Source organism: Rhagoletis pomonella, unplaced genomic scaffold (genome assembly GCF_013731165.1).
Source record: "Rhagoletis pomonella isolate Grant_MI unplaced genomic scaffold, Rhpom_1.0 Rhpom_scaffold_00003, whole genome shotgun sequence".
NCBI classification, from domain to species: Eukaryota; Metazoa; Arthropoda; class Insecta; order Diptera; family Tephritidae; genus Rhagoletis; species Rhagoletis pomonella.
Genome location: NW_023458557.1, coordinates 70,682,653 through 70,705,337, shown reverse-complemented (window position 1 = coordinate 70,705,337; position 22,685 = coordinate 70,682,653). Strand labels below are relative to the sequence as shown.

General features: G+C 34.8%; 1 protein-coding gene across 3 annotated transcripts in view; it reads right to left on the bottom strand.

Moving 5' to 3' along the window:
• Nucleotides 1-22,685, bottom strand: part of LOC118735434 — a 107,817-nt gene that overhangs the window by 34,948 nt on the left and 50,184 nt on the right. For all 3 annotated transcript variants that reach the window (XM_036465178.1, XM_036465174.1, XM_036465176.1), the window contains one exon: nucleotides 22,351-22,394. In XM_036465178.1, the coding sequence (XP_036321071.1) occupies nucleotides 22,351-22,394 (44 nt within the window). The remainder of the gene's footprint in view (nucleotides 1-22,350; nucleotides 22,395-22,685) is intronic.

The following is a 22,685-nucleotide window of genomic DNA, read 5'->3' as shown; positions in this document are numbered from 1 at the left end:
GACTCCATGCTCAAGAGCAGAATAATCAACGCGACCATAGGTTCAGGATCTGCGAGAAGGAAGACCACCAGGGGTACGCATCAATGAGCTCTGGAGAATAAAGGTTGTCGCCTACGCCTGGAAAATTCCTGTCAACAAGATAAGTGATCTAATGGAGAGTACACTAGTTGATAACTATAAGTGCGTCAACCAGAACCGATTGGGGTAAACTCTTCTTAGACGGAACTGGTATTATTCACAAGGAAAACAAAAGTTCCCACTTTTCTCTGCCGAAGTTGGGGAAAGTACTTTGAAACTCTCCTCCGAGGCAAAATACCTCGGAATCAGTCTGGACCTCAAGTTAAGTTAGAAAAAAAATTTAGAGGAGAGAACCAAGATATCTTTTGCAGCATCCTAGACGTCCAAAATCACTTTTGGAAAGCAATGGGGACTATCACCGTACGTCACCTATGGGATATACATCACAGTCATCAGACCAATTGCAAGCTACGGGTCCCTGGTATGGTGGAGGGCTCTAGACAAAGGGAATGACAAGAAAATAATAGGAAAAGTGCAAAGTGGCATATCGGGTGCAGTACGTAGCGCACCTCAGGAAGGGCTTAGCATAATATTTCACTAGCAACCGCTGCCTATTTTTATCACCGCAAAGAGCGCTCTCAGGGTCAGAGAAGCCAATAGGTGGAAGGCAACCAATTTCAGGCATGCAGCAATACCGACTGAAATAAAAAGGGGCCGGGTCAATGGATTTAAAGCTGACATAGAAGCCAGCACTAATTATATTACGCCAGTTTCGGACTTCAATACGAAGGTAGATGCGGCCAATAGTAATCACGTTAGGAAAATTGATGAGTAACCCTTGGCCACAAGATTAATTTGGCTTAGCAGATCTGCAGTAAAAGTCCTTACCGGCGTCATCACAGCACAATGTGCTATAAAACCAATACTTCAATGGTGGCGAATAACAACAAGTACTCTCTGCATAGGCTGTCATGATAAGGATGAGGAAGCGTCAATTGACCACTTTCTTTGTCGATGTCCAGGTCTGCAGACGAAGCGCTTCCAGCACTTGGGTTCACGCTTCTTCATAAGTCTGGCCGCGTCAGCGTAGGTGGAACTGTTGGATCTCCGCGGCTTCATTAGGGATAGTAATTAGTTCAGTATAATAATGACCTGTCTCCGAGTGAAAGTATGAAATATTCCACACCCCTCCCCTCCTAACCTAACCTAACCTACACATTTCCACACCTCGACAGAAGTGATGGAGAGAATGTGAGTACCACAGATATAAGGTACAAATAGTTTGTTGTCAGAACTTGGAATGTGAAGATGTCATAAGATACGCTATTGACAATTTCGAATTGCGTGGTCTGGCTGGCATGCTGTCAGCGACATTGGTAAGGAACGCTAGAAAATCTGCAGACCTATTATGTGTGCAGAGACTGGTAGAGTTGCGCAATCACAGAGGTGCGCTTTATCAACATGCCTGGTGTAAAATTGTTGTGAGACTGCTCTCTAAAATCTGGTAGTCAGAATTAGCAATGCCATCACTAATAAAGCTTGCGTCTTGGAAATTTTTGTTGACAGTGTGAGTTGTTTTGGACTGAGCTAGGTAACAGATTCCCTACCTTTCAAACCTCACGTCTCAGATTTCTACGCTATGCAAATAATTCGCCCTATTTCATTACAAGTCCGTCTTTCTTTCTGGTTGCAGAAAAGTGCAATTAACATAGTTGGTAATGGACACTTGGTGTGGTTAATGAGATCGCTGTCGCGTCAATCGGGACTAAATAATATGAGGAAAAGATTGGACGGACTCAATTCTCCTAAACTAAAACAAGGGTTCTATCCAGAATTCTTCCGAAGTCTAGTGTTTTGGAAGGATCGCAGAAAAACGTAAGTTTTGCCGACAGCGGAGTCTTGCACAATTTTCTGATCCGGAAATGTACAGAAAACGGCTGAAATTTTCGTTCGTTTTCATATCCGAAAAACATGTTATTTGTATGCAATAATTTCATTTCATTTGTTTAAACTGAACATTTGAAAGCATGTATACGTATTCGGCAGTGGCTGACTGTGCAGAGGAGTGTGCAACTATGTAGTTGTTAGCTTTCAAGAACTGCCGGTTTCGAATGCCGTCCGACACAAACAAATATTCGTTATTATACCCGAGCGCACTTGTGCACAAGGGTATTATAACTTTGTTCACATAACGGTTGTTTGTAACAGGCAAAACGAATCGAGATAGATATAGACAAATGTATACATAAATGATCAGAATGAACAGAGAAATCGATTAAGCGGTGACTGTCTGTCCGTCCGTCCGTCCGTCCGTCCGTCTGTGCACACGATAACTCGAGTAAAAATTGAGATATCTTAACGAAACTTGGTACGTGAACTTCTTTTGGGCGTGGGACGGATGGTATTGAAAATGGGCGAAATCGGATAATAACCACGCCTACCTCCCATATAACGGTAATTTTAAGAAATACGAAAACTGCGATATTTTAGTAACTACTGAAGATAATCCACTTAAAATTGATACTTACAATGAGTTTCAGACGGAAAACATGAATATTAAAAATTTTTGGAAAATGGGCGTAGCCACGCCCACTTATGGTTACATGTGTATATCTTGGTAACCGCTGCACCAATTTCTTCCAAACTTGGCACAGTTGTTGGCCTTAGTACAGCATACTAAATGGCTGAAAATTTTAAAAATCGGACAATAACCACGCCTACCTCCCATATAACGGTAATTTTCAGAAAAACGAAAACTGCGATATTTTAGTAACTACTGAAGATAATTCACTAAAAATTGATATTTGCAATGAGTTTTAGACGAAAAATAAGAATATTACAAAATTTTGGCAAATGGGCGTAGCCACGCCCACTTATGGTTACATGTGTATATCTTGGTAACCGCTACACCAATTTCTTCCAAACTTGGCGCAGTTGTTGGTCCTGGTACAGCATACCAACTTGCCGAAAATTTCTAAAATCGGACAATAACCACGCCCACATCCCATATAACGGTAATTTCGAGAAATACAAAATCTTCGATAAATCAGTAAATATTGAAGCAAATTTATTCAAAATTGATGATTGCAACAATTCTTTACCAAGAAATACGTTTATGACAAAATTTTGGAAAATGGGCGTAGCACCGCCGACTTGTGATCACATATATGTATATCGGTAACCGTTCTACCAATTTGTACCAAACTCGGTGTGGTTATTGTGCTTGCCACTTAAAAGCAAAACGTTGAAAATTATTGAAATCGGACTAAAATTACGGCCGCTTTTTATATAACGGTAAATTTCAGAAATGCTTGAAACTGCAATATTTCGCACCCCGGCTTATCATGTAGCGGTAGCTTTCGGAAAGGTGGAAAACTTATATTTAATACTAGCGCCGGGTATTTAATGTTCGGCTCCGCCCGAACTTAGACTTTCTTACTTGTTTTTGTTTTATTTTTTTCCGAACTATGAAAAAGCATCTGTGAAGTGCAGAAGGAAAGCTTATTGAACGAAAAACTCAATCAGATAACTCTCAAAAAACCAACCAAAAACGTACCCGCTTCACAACCATTTTCGGCACTTTTCTCTACATAAGTTTTCGCCGCTAACTTTAACCGAAAAACGCATCGTCAAAATATCCGAAAATGAAATCGATAAACAAACAAAAATCCGCATTTTATCCGTTTTTCTTTCCTTTTTCGGAGTTTTTGCTGGCTGGCAGAGTTTGAGACCTGAGCGATATTGCAATGAAGCAGAATGTTCTATTTAATATATGGTACATACGAGTAGATACAAAAAAGTAACACTTTACATATACAAATACATATCGTGTAAAAGCACAGTTACTACGTGGAGTTCCCAGAGGCTGATTGCTAGCTTCAACTCAATACTGACCTCAGGGCTGCCCTTTATGGATGGTTTCATTGCTAATAGCTTTAAAACTGCCACTGGTTCAGTATCTGGAGCCTATATCGAAGCCAAGGGATATTATTTCCACTAATCTCTGAGGATAATATGGCTCGGTTTTCAATTACGAGTGTACGCCAACCTCATAAGCATGAATCACAGAATGTGGTCCTAATGCATTGACTCTCTAACAACTTTAATATTGGTTCAGTAACTCAAGTTTCAGCTAAAAATAGTTGGTAAATATGTGTGTACATATAAAGTACATGTTTTACACTTGCTGTTATGTCAAATGGGCATACCTGGTAATAAAGCATCTGTCCAGTTTTCTAAAAAGGGTTGAGACCATTTACTTCCTTTTGGGATAGCTGAGTTGCAAATTTGCGTGCTACAAATACCTGACAGTGACAATTATATCGACAACCCCACTAGCCGCCTTTACCCAAAAATTTGCTTCAATTCCTTCGTAAATCGGTTAGATTTCAAACAGATTTAAAGGTGAATGTGTAAAAGCTTAAACAGACGGCAGCGTTGATCCGGACTAACTCCGACTTAATTCCGAATCAACTGCAGTTAATTCTCGAGTTGATCCGGATCAACGCTGCCGTCTATTTATGATTTTAGGAACAGAAATAAAGCCTAAAGTTATACAGAATTGTCTCTGAGGAGGTCATACCAAATGCTAAGCTACTCGATTTTGTTTATTTAGTAGTATGTACGGTGTTGTTTTTTTTTGTGGCTTTTCTTGAAATCCGAAATTTTCAAGAAAAAATTTCTTTTCTTCAAGTGAATTTATGCAGTGGTAATTTGTATGTGAAGAGTGCTTTACATACGTATGTACTATATACATTAGTTTATCTTATGCATATACGAGGCAAATATGCAAATGGTACGAGTAGATGTTCTTTGTGATGTGTCTTCTCATATGTACTACATGAAGATCTACCAAAAGAACTGCATCCGCATAGCGCGCTTATGTAAGAGTACGAGTATGAATGCCAAGCAAACAAATTGTCAGTGGATATGAATATACAAATCGCACACCGTCTTCAAAAGAGTCACAACTCAAAATAATACGTTCGTCAGAAAATGCGAAAAACTATTTCGTAGCACATGCTAATCATAGGGGCAAGTGCGACTTTACCTTAGGTTTTTTAAACAAATTATAACAAAAATTTGGTCCAGTTTTTGCTGAAAGGAAAATAAAAGCTCCGTGTACATTTTTAGCGCAAAATTTCAAAAATGCCAAATCTTGAGTTGTGACTCTTTTGAAGACGGTGTGCGAAATATGTACTAAGTATGTATAAATGTATGTGCATACTTATATAATTCAAAGTTGTTTGTTAAGCCTATTGCAAAAGTCAGTTGCTACCGGCGTGTTTACCTAACACATAGTTATACATACATACATACATGTAGTACAAAAGTCCTTGATAACGTCATTGTCAAATGTCTATAGTCAGGTCAAGTTCAACGAAGCAGACCTTTAGCGTTGCGAAGGTGAATGAAAAATTTCATCGAAGGATCCTAGAAAATTTCCGCCAAAGTTTTCAGAGTGAAGCTACATGCAACATGCGAAAGTGGTTTGATAGCTAGGTTGATTAACAATAGAAATTTTGAACTGTCAATATCGAGTAGGCAACTGACTTACTCCTGCTCTATTCCTTTTTATGGATATACATATATATATATCTATATATAGACGAGATTTTCTTGACACAGAATATGTAAGGCTTTGAAATATAGAATATTCAGACGATTTTAAAATCCACGTATTGAGAATTCTAAATAATTTCAACGTAAGGATCGGAAATGTGACGGATCAAATAAAAGTTCTAACGAATTTCGTTTCGATCGCGGATCGAGCTTTCTGGAGTACAAGGTACTCATATTTTTAAGTCTAATTAGTAGCTTCAGTAACTCTATCTCGGTATGCAGTTAGCGGCACTCTCCAAAGAGGAATTCTATCGCCGTTTCACTGAATGAAATTCTACTGAATTTTGGTAAATTGTTACCAAAATTGGTAGAAAAAATTTGGGTTGGTAAAAAGGTAAATTTTTTCTCATTTTGGTAGATTTTTGTTGAATTATTTAGTGTGAAAAAAAAACAATAAAACTTTTCGTTCCCGTTTTATTTTTGGTAGTTATCTTTTTATTACAAATTTCTTTCCAAAAGTGCAGTTGCATTAATTTTCGAACAACATTTTAATGCACACTTTTTATATACATACGAATAAATCTATATAAAGAACGGACAAGTCTGTAATTACCCACTTCGACCCTTCGAAAAATATTTAATCAACGCATATTTTCATCAATGGCAATTGTTAAATGAAAAAAAAAACACAAAATAAAAACAAACAAAAAATTAAAACTACCAACGGGAATTTTTAGATGCACATTGTTGATTAGTCTGAAGTATTATGGGCTATAAAACTCCATACATTAAATTGTTCTAAAAATGCAGAGTAAAAAGTTCGAAATTTAGACGGAAATTTATTGACGTTGTATTTAGCTTGAATCCTTGACTTTAAATGTTTGGGTAAAGCGCAAACAATATTCTTATAAAATAATACCAAAAAAGTTTGGCTTGAAAAAAAAAATGGTGAACATTAAAAAAAAATACCAAGCGTTTTTTGAGTCACTGTATTTATCTATAATAACTCCAGTTGAAGTTTTTTAAAATGATGAAGTTTCGTTGTTGGCTTTAGTTTCATTACTTTCGCTTTTGGTTGAAGGAAACTGAGAAGATGCCAATAATTTTGACATCTATTGATTACATCCATTTTGATCCCTGCCCCTAATTTGGCTACGCCCTTGTGCTAGTATGTATACATATGTACGTATGAATGTGTGTCTGAAGAAAATTAAATTATTTGGTGCTTTCCTGAAACTCTAATGCTGACTACACAACCACCCCTGGTTGCCTCTGACTCAAAACTTGAAAAGTATTTCATAAATTTTTTTGCATTTCAGCAAAAGTTTCCGAGTTTTTTGTAACTTGCCATGCGTTCACCAGTCTTAGGGAATACCTCTATTGACTTAACTTGCATTTGAATTTTCATTGAGATTTCGCATTTATGTAGTTACATACATATGTCCGTAAATAATTTGCTAAAAATCAACCAATCCGCTTGTTGGTGACAATTGAACGCCCCATACTCAGCTACCCAGCTACGTACGTATGTATATGTAGTATGTAAGTAGTTTATTGTTGTTTGCAGTGACCCAATTTATTAGACATAACTGAGTTAGAGGAAAAAATAGATTGTGGGCCACGTGCATAGCTACCTACTTAAATTACTCACGTAATACGCATAACACGGAAAAGCAATAAAAAATAAAGTCCTCTTCAATTTGTGGGTGTTACTATAAAAAAGTAGATTTTTACATTTGATCCCCACGAGCATACAATTTATAACTGGTGCGAGCATATTTCATAGTAGACCACTCAATTTAATTCAATTAAATTGACTGTCGATATCGGTGAAATACATGGCGCATAAAATACATACTTACAGTGGCGGTCAAAAATTGATGAATGTTGTTTTTCGTCTTTAATATTTACAATGCTTTTCAAGCTACAATTTTTTTTGATATTTTTTTTATAAAAATATGGTTCATGATTTCACAAAAACTATATAAATCACACTTTAAAACTTCATATAGAATTAAGAAAAATTCCAAATATTTTTATTAAATTTCGAGCTTTTAACCAGCATTTGTAGAAATTTTTTGGGTATGCAGTTAACAGACTTATAAACTTTTAGTTAAATAACTGCAAGTTATGAGAGAGAGCCTAAAAAATCGCATTGATTTTTAATATTTTTTTTCTGGCGGCTTTTTTCATACGAAGAGCGAAATTTAGCAAAACTGGCATTGACTGTTTTTTTCGCAAACGGTCTTGCGCATATTCTTCCACAAGATATTCATGTTTATATGGATAAAAGTGCAAAGCGCCGTCAACAAAAAAAAAATAAATACATAAATAAACAATAAAAAAACAATGCGATTTTTTAGCCGGTCAAAACATGCACTTACTCTACTAAAATGTTATAAGCCGTTTAACGGCATACCCAAAAAATTTCTAGAAAATCTGGTTAAGAAGCTCGAAATTTAGATACAAATTTGTGGAATTTTTCTAAGTTCTGTATAAAGTTTGATAGAGTGATTTATATAGTTTAGGTTGAAGCATGAAAAAATATAAAATAATAATAATATAAAAAAATATCAAAAAAATTGTAGCTTGAAAAACATTGTAGATATTAAAAACAAAACACCATCCATTTATTTTTGACCGCCACTGTATGTGTTAGCGTAAATGCCCATTGCTTGGTAAAATGCACCGTGTATCAATAGATATGTTTTGCAATATGTCATACAAAATTACTTTGTGGCCCGTGCCACACGCCAACTAACGAACTAAATACATATGAACATATGTAGCCAACTAGGCGCTTGCCTCCGTACTCGCAATTTCCTATTGTGGTCCACACTGTTCGCCAACGCTGTCACAGTCTAAATAAATTATCTGCATAAATATTGTCTTGTATAATTTCAAGCGGTACTCATTTTGTACGCCCACGTTTGTGCATGGTTGCATGTATTACGTACAACATACCCTGTAGCAAAAAATTATCAATTGATAAAAATAACCAACTTTGTAGTTAGCTTTTTCTTTTAGCTATGACAAACCCAACTTAAAATGAGTTGTAAAGTCAAGCGGCAATCATGCAGTCGGGAGTTTGTCATCATCAAACAAGTCTCTATTTAATATACCATACAAGAATTACTTTTAATATATGTACATCATAAGCGCACACAAGGGGGTGGGTTTTGGGGTCCAAAAAAATGAGGCAATCGTGAAAAATCATCATCTCTATCGAAAACCAGAAATCGAGGAAAATGAACATAAAAGTGTAAAAATTTCATGGAATTAATTTATTTATTTATATTAAATTTTTTTTTTGTAAAATTTTGTTCTTTGTTAATTTTACGTAAATAAAATGCAATTTATGAAACTTTAAAAAGTTTATTTATTTCTTACATACTGTACATAAAACTTGCATAAATGTATTTTAAAGAGCATAGTATCTGAAGCGAATTTTGAGTATTTTCTGATGATATATATTTTAAAGTATAAACCAGTTTTGAGTTATTTTCAAGTTAGCTTTATGTCCTGCAGGGTAAGTATGTGGGCATACAGCCATACATACATACATAGGTACCTGGCAGAAAAACTCTACGTTAATCACGAAAAGTACTACTCAACGAACTGAATCAGAATCAATATCCGTATGAATCGATAAAAATGGATTGAAAGCATATTTTCTATCTGTAGTGTTCCTTAATCTTATACTTATAGAAATCCTCGAGCTCTATACAAAATCAATTCAGTGGCTTATTTTTTCGTCGAGACTGAATGAATGAAATAAAGAAAAATTAAAAGAAGAAGCTCTTCATATACCGAGACCTTGATATATCACTGATTACCTATCGGGATTTCGCATTTTCCCAAGCGGGAGTCGACGCCTTCCAATGGTGTGCACAGATTAATTTACGTAGAAATCCACCATAGCGGTTTTTTTCGGGGGCCTCCTGATATTCATCCAGCTCTTAATAGCGCTTTCACGCGCCCATAGGAAACTCCGCACCTTTTTTTTAACGAAATTTGAGAAAATAGAAAACACTCATTGCGTAGTTTCGGAAGTTTCTGCTGCAGGAAAAGGTTCGAGTTTTGTCATCATGAAATCCTTATAAAAAGCGCTTTTAGGACTGATTCCGTTTAGAAAAGAAACGAACGACAACTTGATTAAGTAACGGAATGGCGTCGCACAGTGGAAAAGCTCCATATAAAATGTGGCAAAAAGTAGTAAAAGGGCTGTGATTTTGCTGCAAATTGGAACGTTTTGCCTAGAAATTAATAAAAATGAAAAAATTGTTGAATTTAGCGGACTGCCCCGCCCACTACACTAAGAGGCGGATATGGTAAATTTTATCTGATTTTAAAGAAATTCGATAGTTAATTTCGAGTGGATGGGATAAATAATGGTCATCATCCATCCGAGTACTTTATCCTAATGTAGTAACGATCCTCCAAAATAAAATTTGAACAAAACCGAGATACGTTTAATACATTTTCCTGCAACCTTTGTAGGGACCTGCCAGTGTTGCTATTAGCTTATTGTGTAAAAGTATTTTTGTATTTTTTTGATTTGTAGCCACCCTTGCATACTATTGAACATGATATTTAAGATGAAGATAAATACAGTTTCAATCAACCATTTAGCTGCCCCTTCTGAGCCGGTTTTTCTCAGGAAAAAATCCTTAAAACCTGTTAGTAGACATGTTTAGAATCGAGTCAACCACGTAGTTGGATATTTCCACACATTTCGAAATTACGTCTTACTGCCCCTCTCAAACCACTGTGCGTCGTACAGACAATACACCTCTTAAATATATGAAATATTTTCCAAAATTCAAGCAGACAGTCAGGTCAAATGTATTTGACCACCCTAATGTACATACATAAGTGCATACTTATTCCTATCGCATAACTTCTTGCGCTGCATCACGGAAGCAAATGTGTCACAATTAATTTAATTAACATCTTTAAAAGTCTTCAAACGCAACTGAGTTTGCTGAACTCTGCTTGTAATGAATCTAAATACTTATGTATGTACATTAGGGTGATCCAAAAACAGTAAAGTCGGAATTGTAATGCTCTCACCCCCTAGGATTGTTCTATATCGAAAAAAGTATACCCCTATTTTTTATTGTGAAATCAAAAAATATTTAAAGGTCGCTCAAGGCCCTCAAAATTTTCCATGTATTTTTATATGGGAAAAATCAATTTTTTCGTAGAAATGGTATAGTATTCTTAAAAGTCAATATTTTTCGATCGAAAAACTCTGGTTCTCTTCAGGAGACTTTCGATAATAATGCCCAATTGTTTATTTAACCATTTTTTAATACTAACGATTTTTTATTGGTCGCCCCATTGCATTTTTCAGGGTTTTTGGCGGACCTATAAATAATAGTTGCGATGAAAATATGGTAAAATAAACAATTGGGTAGTATTATTGGGAATCTCCTGCAGATAAACCGAGTTTTCTAAGTAATCATTTCTGTTAGTTTATTCAAAACTCTGCTATATTATTTCTCTGCTTGTGCAGCAGGAGCAAGTTGAAATATTTTTTTATTTATATAAATACTTAGATGCAAACATACTGGTATCCCCACTCACTGAGTTATTCAGGGCCTATTCCCGTTGGCGTCGTCGCTTGAGAACATTTATCGGAAATATATCGCAATTTTGAAATGAATAAATATGTAATAACCCATTTGTAACTTTTACTACGATTTATCCGAAATTTCGCTACGCAATCGGTTTGGTGAGGGCCCTCGCTCGTTCGCCGAGCAAGCTAAATTTCTCGTGCCTCGCCTCATTGCTGGTACAAGCAGTGTTGCCACTATTGATCTTTTGACCACATTTGGTCGCTTCTTTTTCATTTGGTAGGTTGGTAGGCAAAGTAAGATTTTGGTCAGATAGTTGAATTAAGTTTTTAAATTCTTGAGACACTGTGCCGCAACATATATAGGTTCTTTTCCCACAGTCCAAAGAGAATACCTGAACTGAAGGAGTTTCAGGACTACTGTTCGGTAAAATCCCACAAAATCTTGGGCATATCTCGAACACGATGGATTTCACTAGCAAGCGCAGTGATGCCAGATTGTGGGTAATTTCCCTATTTGAGGGATATTTTGCATCAAAAATTATTAAAAGGGAAAAAAGGGACATTTCATATAAATAAGGGATTTTCTTTTGACGAAGTTATTGTTGCATAATTGAACAAAATTCAAGAATATTCGACATTCTTACGTAATTAATCGTTCTGAAGATGTGATGTGGAGTGAAATGGTATATAATTGTTAAAAAGTATAAGGACAATTTCGAAAATTTTCTTACGTTAACCAATTCAAGCGCTGAGTAAGAAAGAATCTTTTCAGTTGTAACTGGTGTTTCATGTAAAAAGCGGAACAAATTATCTGATGAAATGTTAAATAGCACATGAATGTGCTTCAATTTTAAAGTCACCAAAAAATTCTTTTAGGCCCTTAGTGAGTGAGCAAAAAAATGAAAGTGAAAAAATGAATAAGTGAAAAAAATGCAGAAAAAGGGGGTTTTTCTTAACAGCGGTCGGCCCTCGGCAGGCAATGGCAAACCTCCGAGTGTATTCCTACCATGAAAAACTGCTTCTTATAAAAATACACTCGCCATTCGGAGTCGGCGTAAAACTGTAGGTCCCTCCCCTTTGTGTGTCAACATCAAGGGGACCGCCACAAATTGGAGGAAAAGCACATATGTGTAAGCGCCAAACTATTATTATTATTTTATATGAATTTTACTTCTTTACTACTGAAACATGTATATGTTTAAATTCGTTGGGAATTTTGTGGGATAAATTTTCAAGATGTGGGTAATTGCGGGATTTTTTCCCCATTTTCGTGGGATTTTTAACAGAGAATGTCTGGCATCACTGAGCAAGCGTTGTGCTAAGAATAGCTGAGCAATGGGATAGTTTGAAACTTTATTTTATTTTCTGCTTTTACGAAGTAAAAGGTATGCGATCTGCAGACCTGGCAGAAGTAATGTATTGCAAAACCAAATACTATTTGTTATTTCTATCGTATATTTTGCCCATAATTAATAATCTTAACCAACTGTTCCAAGCTGACAGCTCTCGTTTGTCATGCTTATATGCAACTATCAAAGCACATTATCTCTTAATTTTGAGTAACTTTCCGGGTTGCCGTTTTGGGCTTTTCCTACCAAAATTGGTAGGTTTTTTTTCTCGTTGGTAGTATGGTAGGACGCTTAAAGTTTTGGTAGGATTCTTTGCTCATAAATCAGAAATTATCTCTGGCTTGTAATAATGTGTCATTTTGTCAGCACTGTGAGTAGGCTTGCCAAATTTTGACAATATCATTCATTTAAAAAGCCCGTTACATACTGGTATTGGTAGAAATTTACCAATTACCTCCGGAAATTCTCTGAACTCTGTATTCGTATAAAAAGTTATATCCGCTGCGTATCTAAATATTAAGTGATTGAATTGATGGAGAAGAGCGATTCATAAGAGAAAACCACTTATTGTTAGTCATATTTCCAGTAAATCGCAGAATCTCAAAGTTTTTAACCGCAACTCGAAGAAATTAATGTCCAACCCGCAGTACGCAGATTTCTTCGCAAGCCCGGAGGCTCCTAGACCCGGACATTTGGCAAAGCCTAACCGTGAGGTTTATTTTTACCTTACTAATGTATATATCGTTACCTAAAGGTGAAAAGGTGCCAAGTCCATTTGTTGAAACTGTTCGGGAGAGACGAAAAATCGATGTAGTTTCGCATTATCTGTCATTCTGCATCACAAACTAAATTTAAAAAAAAAAAACCTTTAGGTAGCAAATTGTATAAATGTATGCAAATGAGAAATAAAAAAATCGACTACGGATATTTATTTTCCGCTACGATTTTCCACGTCATTTACTCCGAGGGCTTTATTAAAACTATAAACTGCGAATTTTTGCCACCTTTTCGCTTTTTACTCGAAGTTTTGAGGGTTTAGAAGTTAAACGGACCTCAGACTCGGATTCAGTGGGTCGAAATATATGTCGGTAGATGGGTCTGGTTAAAAGCACACACCACTTTTTTCCCATATCAGGTATAGACGTACAGTAAACAAAGCAAGCACCGCATTTCAAAAGCTAAACAAACGTCGGTGATTGGATAAGCTTTAGTTGAGAAGAAAATACAAGTTTTGAACATCGGCCTAGAAACGATCCTCTTATATATTTCTGAGAGGTGGTACGTCTCTTACTTTCAGTAATAAACGGTTACGATTTATCTGATGATTATTTTCGCAAACTGTCACAAATTATTTTGAGTGCATCGAACAATGAAGTTGTTCCACAACTTTTTCAATCAAATAATCTTCTAGAAATGCGCGTGGCAATTTTAAAACCAAAGTTCAAAAATTTAGTTTTTGTTGTGGATTTCGGCAGAATATCTTTATTTCTTGGCAAATATTGTTAACGAAAGGATATTCCGCCGAAATCCGCAATAAAATCTGCATTTTGTTAACTTTAGTCCTACACGCCCATTTCTAGTGGTTCGTCGCCTTAAACAAAAATCTTGCCGTACAAATATAATTTCGGGATAGGTATTCTATTGGAATCCGAAATACCAATTTAAGTTTCGCAAAAACCTGATTATTAACACCTTGCATCACAAGTTTTCGAAAACAAATTATAAACAAAAAATGGTTGACTCTCACAAAATAAATGATCTCGTCATAAAAAAAAAAATTAAATAGTTCTTGAAAAACGCCCATTTATGAAAAACGTTTTTCATAAAAAATTTAACCGGGAATGCGATGATGTAATTTGAAATCGCTAATTTACTGGTCTTCACTATGCAAATCAACTTCAAAAAGTTCAGGACAAGTTTGCTATAGGACAATCATGACCATCTTATATATGTATAAAAAAATTTTAAATCCTCGAATACGTGTTAGATTATTCCATGTATAAAACCCATAAAAAAAATTTACAGTTAATCGAAAGTGTGACACCAAATTTGGTGTCCGATATGAAAAAGATTGTCTCACGTAGGAATAGGTGTTTGCATACTAAAATATTTGGATCGATCAGATAAATGGATCGCCTGTCCGTAAGTGTACATGATAACACAGCAAAAACTTCAATATTCATCATAATAGGTCTCGTGCATAAAAAGTGAGCTTAAGCTCAGACTCAAGTTTTGACTGAAAGTTTTAACTGAAAATCGAGTCGGAGTTTAAGGTCACTTTTTATGCATAAGGCCCAATGAGTTCATGACGACGAGTCCCAAGTCGGTTTCGCCCAAACTTACACTTATTTACGTTTTAATTATTAATTGTGCTAGACAAACTGTGAAACTTTGTTAATAATAAGCAAAATGGACAAAAAAAAAATATGGATACCATAAAAACTAACAGTTAACCAAAAAGCCTCCATTACAATTCAAAGCACTAAAGACGCATTTGTATGCAAATTAGAGTTGAAGCCATTTTTCATATGTTAATTCGCAGAGGGAAATATTTAGATATATTGCAGGAAAACTTGTGAGATAATATACAACTACACAAGCTTACATATATACGTACATATGTATTAATACTTACAATTATAAGCGTACATTTTTGTATAATTTTTTTTTTTGGCCGAAGAAACAACATTTAAATGAGTTTGTAATGAATTAGCCGTAGTGTAACATACAGAAAATTACTCTAACAATGTGCTATGCATAAGTATGTAAAAATAATCGCGAGTATTATTAGCCGGCGATGCACGACGGACTATACATTTCTATGGCTATGCTGCAAAAATCTTATAAGTTTTCACATTTGAAAGGTTTCTTAGCACGACAAAGCAGAATTTAATACGAGTAAAGGCATTGCAGAATGCAAAAGATACGCTCGCCCGCTCGCTCGCATGCCGCTTTGACTTCATTAGCAAAGATTAGAAATGGAGAAATGGAGCGTGAATGCCGTACGGCAAGAAGTGAAGGAGGAGTGGTTTGTTGTTAGTAAAGAAAACAATACTTTCATGCACATTTTAGAATGAATTCATGCCACGGAATAATTTCAGATGTAATATTTTTACATTTAAATATTATTTGATGAATTGGCGACCTTACTTTAGACGAATAGATGGCGAATTGTGTCACTATATAGACAAACACATATATAACTAAATATAAATAACAATAAATAAATAAATACAGTCATGTGAAAAATAATAGGGACACGACATTTTGACCAGTTTTGGCTATTTTTCTTTTGTTTGTTTAATGATTATTGTTTTTCTTTTATAAAAATACAAACGATGGTGTAATCACTTTCTTCCATACAAAAAAAAACTTTTCGGACATACTTTGTATGAAAACCAATACGTGACACCGCCAGCAAAAAAAAAAATATCAAAAATCAACACGAATTCTTGGCTACTTGAAACTTGCACTTCATTAAATTAAAATTTAATGGGCTATAAAACTGCATATTAAAAATGTTTCAAAAACTCTTAATAAAAGGCTTGTTGTTGTAAAATTTTGTTGAATTTTTTCTGAAAGTTTTTCTATAAAGTTTGAAATTTAGACTTATAGGGTTTTTGTTAGTCAATGAGTTTTATTTTTATAAAAACACAATAAACATCAAACAAACAAAATAGAAATAGCCAAAATTTGTTAAAATTTCGTGTCCCTATTATTTTTCACATGACTGTACCTTAGGATGGTCCAAAAATGCATGTGGAAAAGTAAAGTCGGAATTTGTATGCTCACCCCCAAGGAGTGTTCTATACCGAAAAAATATACTTCTATTTTTTATTTTGAAATCAAAAAATATTTAGAGGTCGCTCAAAGCGCCCAAAGTTTTACATGTATTTTATATGGGGAAAAACCACTTTTCGTAGAAATAGTATAGAACTCTTAAATATCAATATTTTTCTATCGGAGCACACCGCTTATCTGCAGGAGATTCCCAGTAATAATACCCAATTGTTTATTTAACCATTTTTTCATCGCAACTGTAATTTATAGGTCCGCCATAAACCCACGAAAACCCCGAAGAATGCAATGGGGGGACAAATAAAAAATCGTTAGTATTAAAAAATGGTTAAATAAACAATTGGGTACTATTATTTAAAGTCTTCTAAAGAGAAAATCGAAAAATATTTATTATTATTCTATAACATTTCTACGAAAATTTGCTTTTTTCTCATATAAAAATACATGGAAAATTTTGAGCGCTTTGAGCAACCTCTAGATATTTTTTAATTTCAAATTAAAAAACTAGGGGTATACTATTTTCGATATAGAACAATGCTAGGGAGTGAGAGCATTACAATTCCGACTATACTGTTTTTGGACCACCCTACTGTACCTACATATATAGGTACATGCATTCATACATACATAATTTTAGTTCTTTACTTTTTATTTTTGCCTTACAAAAAGCCAAAACACGGTATTTATTGCTGAAAATAATTAAACATTTCAGACCTTAAAGTCCCGAAAGTTCCCGAAAAATTACGAAAAACCTCCTAAAATTCCCGAAAAATTTCGATAATTAAAGCACGAAATAATTCGAAAAGTTGAAATAAAAAATCAGAAATTTCCCTTAAATCCGGAGCAGAAATCTAAATAAATTCCCCAAACGCACGTTAAATCTCAGAAAAATATTAGAAAAATCAATCCAGAAATAACCGAAAATCCGAAAAAGTCCCAAACACGTGGAAAATTCCCGAAAACCGCAAAAAAGTTAATCCCCAAAAATGCTAATAAAGAGTATACGAAATATTTAGAAAAGCCTCGAAAAATCGGGGCAAATCAAAAAATAAATGCAAAATCCAAAAATTCCCGAAAATCCAGAAACATCGTAAATAAGAGAAAAAATGTATTGAAAAATCGAAAAATGTAAAACACCAAAAACTGAAAAAGTTAGAAAGTGTTCTAGTTGCATCTATGAAAAATAAAATAGTACAAAACTTTTCACTACAGCCTCCGATGTTATACCATCATCATCTGTTTTTATCGACACCTTTATCAACCTGTTATCGATATTAATAACAATATTATTCTGCAAAATAAGTATCAGTTACCTTAATCATAATCGCAATCTCGATCTTAATCTTAATATTAATCCTAATCTTAATCTTAACCGTAGTCATAGTCTTAGTCTTAATATTGATATTAGTCTTAATCTTAACTTTAATCCTAATTATAATCCTAATCTTAATCTAAATCTTAATCTTATACTTAGTCTTCGTCTTAGTCTTAATCCTAATTTTAATATCAATCTTAGTCTTAGTCTGAATACCAACCTAACCTTCATCCTAGTCTTATTCTTAATCGTTCTAAAAAACGGCTGATTTCGAAAAACTGCCACTGACACTGCGTTATTGTTTTGGGCTAAGACTGTGTGCAAAGTTAAATTTACGAAAGAACAACCGAAATGAGGCGATTCTGTTAAGAAAAGGCTAGATGACGCTTAACACTCTGTCATTGTTAGAAATTAAGCAAGCGTTAGGCAGTTACTGTGGATACCAGGCTACAAGAGAATAAAAGAGCATAAATAGCGGATAGTCTAGCAAGATTGCCAACTTCAACTGTCCCCGATACTAACTGTGCCTTAGACGGTCCCAAGACCGATTTGAGAAAACAGGAGGGAAGTCAGGGGGCTTTGACATTGCCAGGGTACGGACTTCACAACCGCGGCTACCCCAGTCAAGGGCTACCAATTCTCAGTCGGTTGGAGCCTCAATTTGAAGAAGAGCTCCGGCTTTCGAAAGTCATACCAAAGACATTAAAAATGGGAGCACGGGGAGTAGGGGCCCCATAGTATCCTATATTTACCTGGTGGTGGTTGTGGTTTAATGCCAAATGCGGTAGAACTCAAAAGAGTTGCATTGCAACCGGGTGCGGGGATCCCAAAGAACGGCAGAGATTTTACGTAGTTTCGGCTTTACCAATGTGGTAAGTGTGTCCGTCCCACAATGCCTTTCGAATTGAAATGCATGCATTTCAGGGCAATGATTAAGGCATAAATTAATCCGTTGATCTTTAGGGGCTCCGTGGAGCTAAAACTGCTTAAATGCAGTAGGTTCCCACGTTAAACCTAAAGTGCATCTGTCCCCGATACTTTCCTCGCTGTATTTCTAACAAACTAGGGATGTTGCGAATGTGGAATTTTAGTCATCCGCGAATGCGGATGCGAATGCGGATTCCAAATAGTTTTAAGAAATAGTTTTGGTGAGTACATTAGGTGATTTAGGTAAATAAAAAATGGAAAAGTTAGTAATTTTTAATAATGTTTTTTTTTTATTTAGTACTTAAATTAAAAAATTGGAACATTGTATATAAGAAAGAGTCATTTTGCTGCCTTTTCGGGTTACAGCCTGAACTTGGCTGTCAACTTATTTACATACCATTTCATCTTAATTTCAATGCGTACTAATTTTGACAATTTACACAAAATTAAAATAAATTTTTTTTTGTTTGCCAGATATGCATTTTATCAGTGCACTTGCACAATATTCGCATTCGCAAAAGCTCCGCATTGATTATTGCGAATGCGAAAGCGAATGCGAATGTTAAAATTTATGCGGAAGTTCCGCGGTTGCGAATGCGAATGCGAATATTCGCAACAACCCTGATTCGGAGATATATTTCTTGAAGCCTCTACGCTTCGGTTAACAGAGAATTAGACTGCAAGAAGCTGTTTCCTCGGAGGCTATAGTTAAGCAAACAATAATGAGGCCTAGAACACGTTACCACTAAGAGCGGTTACCGATTTCTTTCTGGGATAGGTATGTATTGTGCGTTACGCTACGATTGTGTGCTTAACTGCGCGCTCTGCCCATGTACGCATTCGCATTCGCAAAATATTCATATCATTTAATGCGAATGCGAATGTGTAAAATGATGCGAATCATTCGCATAACGAATGCGAATGCAAATATTCGCAACATACCTGGTCGATAGTAATAGCACTTGTGTTTCAAGGCCGAAAACTTGCGTACATGAGTGGAGGCTTTGATTTGATTTTATTCATTCATTTTCCTTACATACAAAAGCAAAATGACTTAAATTAATAGCACTAATTTAAATGTAAGAAAAGGTAAAGCATTTTGTAAAATGTATTTATAATAGTGTCAAATGCCATCTTAAATTGAATTAAAGGATATGTACATTGGTGTGTGGGGTGGGGGTGACAATCAAACAATTCATTAATTACATAATAAAAACAATATGATCGAGGGCTTAAAGGAATGTTAAGTACTAGGGTCCAGCAAAACCTTGATTCCGTTGTGCGATTGCTCTAACAGAAAGGATTTAATCTTAGCTTAGAATACATGAAAATTTCTAATAACACGCAGCGAATAAAGAATATCTTTAAAGCCTTGTGTAGTACATATGTCTTACCGGCAGAATTCTGAGCTCTCTAAACAATTCCATGGAGTGGTGAAATCGATTAACATTACAAATTTTCCTGATAACAAATTTTTGAATAGTCAAAAGAGATCGAATTTTGTTGAAAGATGCTCCGCCCCAACAGCTTATACCATATTGAAGTTTAGAATGGACTAGAGCGTGTGAAATAGGATGTAAGGCTAAGTAATCCGCAAATTATGCGATAACTTAAAGTTTTATAAAATTTATTTTATTCCTGTGAACATTATTGACTACATTGTAGTACGTACCTCAAATATGTACTTTTTTCCAAAAAATATCATATCTCCGAAAAAAATAGCTACATACTAGGGATTCAGTTTGCTTGTAGTTTAAAGTGTATTTTTTCTTGTGAAAAAGGATGAAAAAATATAGTATCTATTTGCAAATTTTAATTTCGATAAAATTTTCATAAAAAATATATATGTAAATAAAAAATTTATAATTTTATCATCCTACCTTGAAATGGCAACAATTGATACAATTTTTGAAATCAATTAATTTTTAAGAAGGTTATGGGCACGTCAATAAAAATCCCCAGATATTAATTTTCATCTAAAAAAAAATAAATAGCTTATAAGGGGGCAAAAAATTTTTTTCGAACCCAAAAAATACGGGTCGCATTATTTGCACCAACAACCAACGTATTCCAGTTTCATCGAAATTAAAAAACTTGCCCGCTCCTAACCGGTTGTCTTGAAATTAAAAGCATCTTAGTTAAACTGAATTTTTATAGTTTAATTTTATTTAAAAATTCGACTGGCCGTGAGACTTGAAGTAACGACCACGCGGTTTGTCGGTTACACTTTTGATCACGTCAACTGCGCCGTTATGCTATAATTTATAATTTCAAGCTTGGTAACCTGAGAGGAAACTGACTTAGTCGTCGTCCTCACTAGCTACATTATATTTATGATCAACGCATGCCCGCATCCCATGACTCTATGAGTTTAAACATAGAGCTTAATGTGGACGCAATACTAAACGGCAGTTCCGATGGAGGATGGTGGTTCGGTACTTGGCGGGTAAGAGGGTTAGTGGGTTAAAGTCTCACACTGGCGACGGTTTATATTTAGGCCTTAGATGCTTCATCCTCGTAAAAACCTATTGCTTTTATGTTTGTAAATCCATACAAAAATAACTTCTCAATACATATCAATGGACACATACATACATTTCTAGACACAAGTGTGCAATTGTGTGCATTCACGATGGCACTAGCCGAGGTTAATAATCTCTGGGTCACATAAGAAATCAATAAATCGGTGCTCTATAGAAATGCATACCACATACTCCTACATGTAGGTATGCATGTACAGTGACGGTCAAAAATGGATGAATGATGATTCGTTTTTAATATTTACAATGTTTTTCAAGCAAAAATTGTTTTAATATTTTTTATAAAAATATGGTTCATGCTTTAATGCTGTCAACAAAAAAAAAATTATCAAAAATCAATGCCGCTCAAAACTTGCACTTATTTCACTCGAATTCTATAAGCTTGTTAAGCATACCCCGAAAATATCTAAAAATTCTCGTTCAAAAGCTCAAAATTTAGATAAAAATTTGTGGAATTTTTCTAAATTCTGCATAAAGTTTGAAAGAGTGAAAGTGTTAAAGCATGAACCATATTTTTATAAAAAAATATCAAAAAAATTCTAGCTTGAAAAACATTAAAAATATTAAAAACGAACACCATTCATCCATTTTTGACCGCCACTGTATGTATACTTATGGTCAGACATGCAATAAGTATTATAAAGGCAAAGCATTCAACGATAAGTACAAAATTATAAATAAAAGTACTCGCACATATAGTTACATACATACATACATACATGTATAGCACATGACATTGTACTGATACAAAATAGTCCTATCTAAAATCATCCTATTCATTGCATTAATAAGTAACTTTTTGTGTAGTCTTGTAATTGCACAGTTGTTCGTATTTTCTTATTTGCACACGTATTTAGTGCGTCGCACAGTGTAACGTACCCATATAGTGAGTGGCCAAAAGTAGAAGTGAGTGGCCAAAAGTAGAAGTGAGTGGCCAAAAGTAGGAGTTGTCGTAGATCAATGAAATTTTTCACAGAGATTTTGTAGGCATATATTAAGAAAAATTTTAAATTTGAGAAAAGTCGGATGTAGGACACGCCTACCTCCCATAGAACTGGAAACTAAAAACATTGGTTTCATATACCAAATTGAGTACGATTGCAGCAAAATTTAATATTTGTGCAAGATTTGATGATATCTTTAACATACAAGTAAATTTGTAAAATTGGTCCTTTGCATTTAACGCACCTATGTATATAAAATGCATGTTTATATAAAAAGGTTCTACCTACAGAATTTAAGAAATCTTGGTATACTCACGTGTATTGATAATATGACTCAAATCGTTTCACTGTCACACCCACCTGTAATAAAAAAATTTATATATTTTAAATGATTGTAAGTGTAAAATAATTAACAGAAGAAAACGATATCATTTGAAAACAACATATGTAGGTATAAAATGGCCTAGAAAATATTTTATTTTATAAACTCTAAACTTTTTGAAAATCGAAAAAATAGTATACACAAAAAATTTGGAAAAATATTTCGGTTGTGTTTATACTCGAGCAAAAAATTTATCAAAATTTGCCGACTTCATTTTTACAAAGTTTGGCCGCACTTGTTGCACTGTGCGTCGTAGCATCTACTCGAAT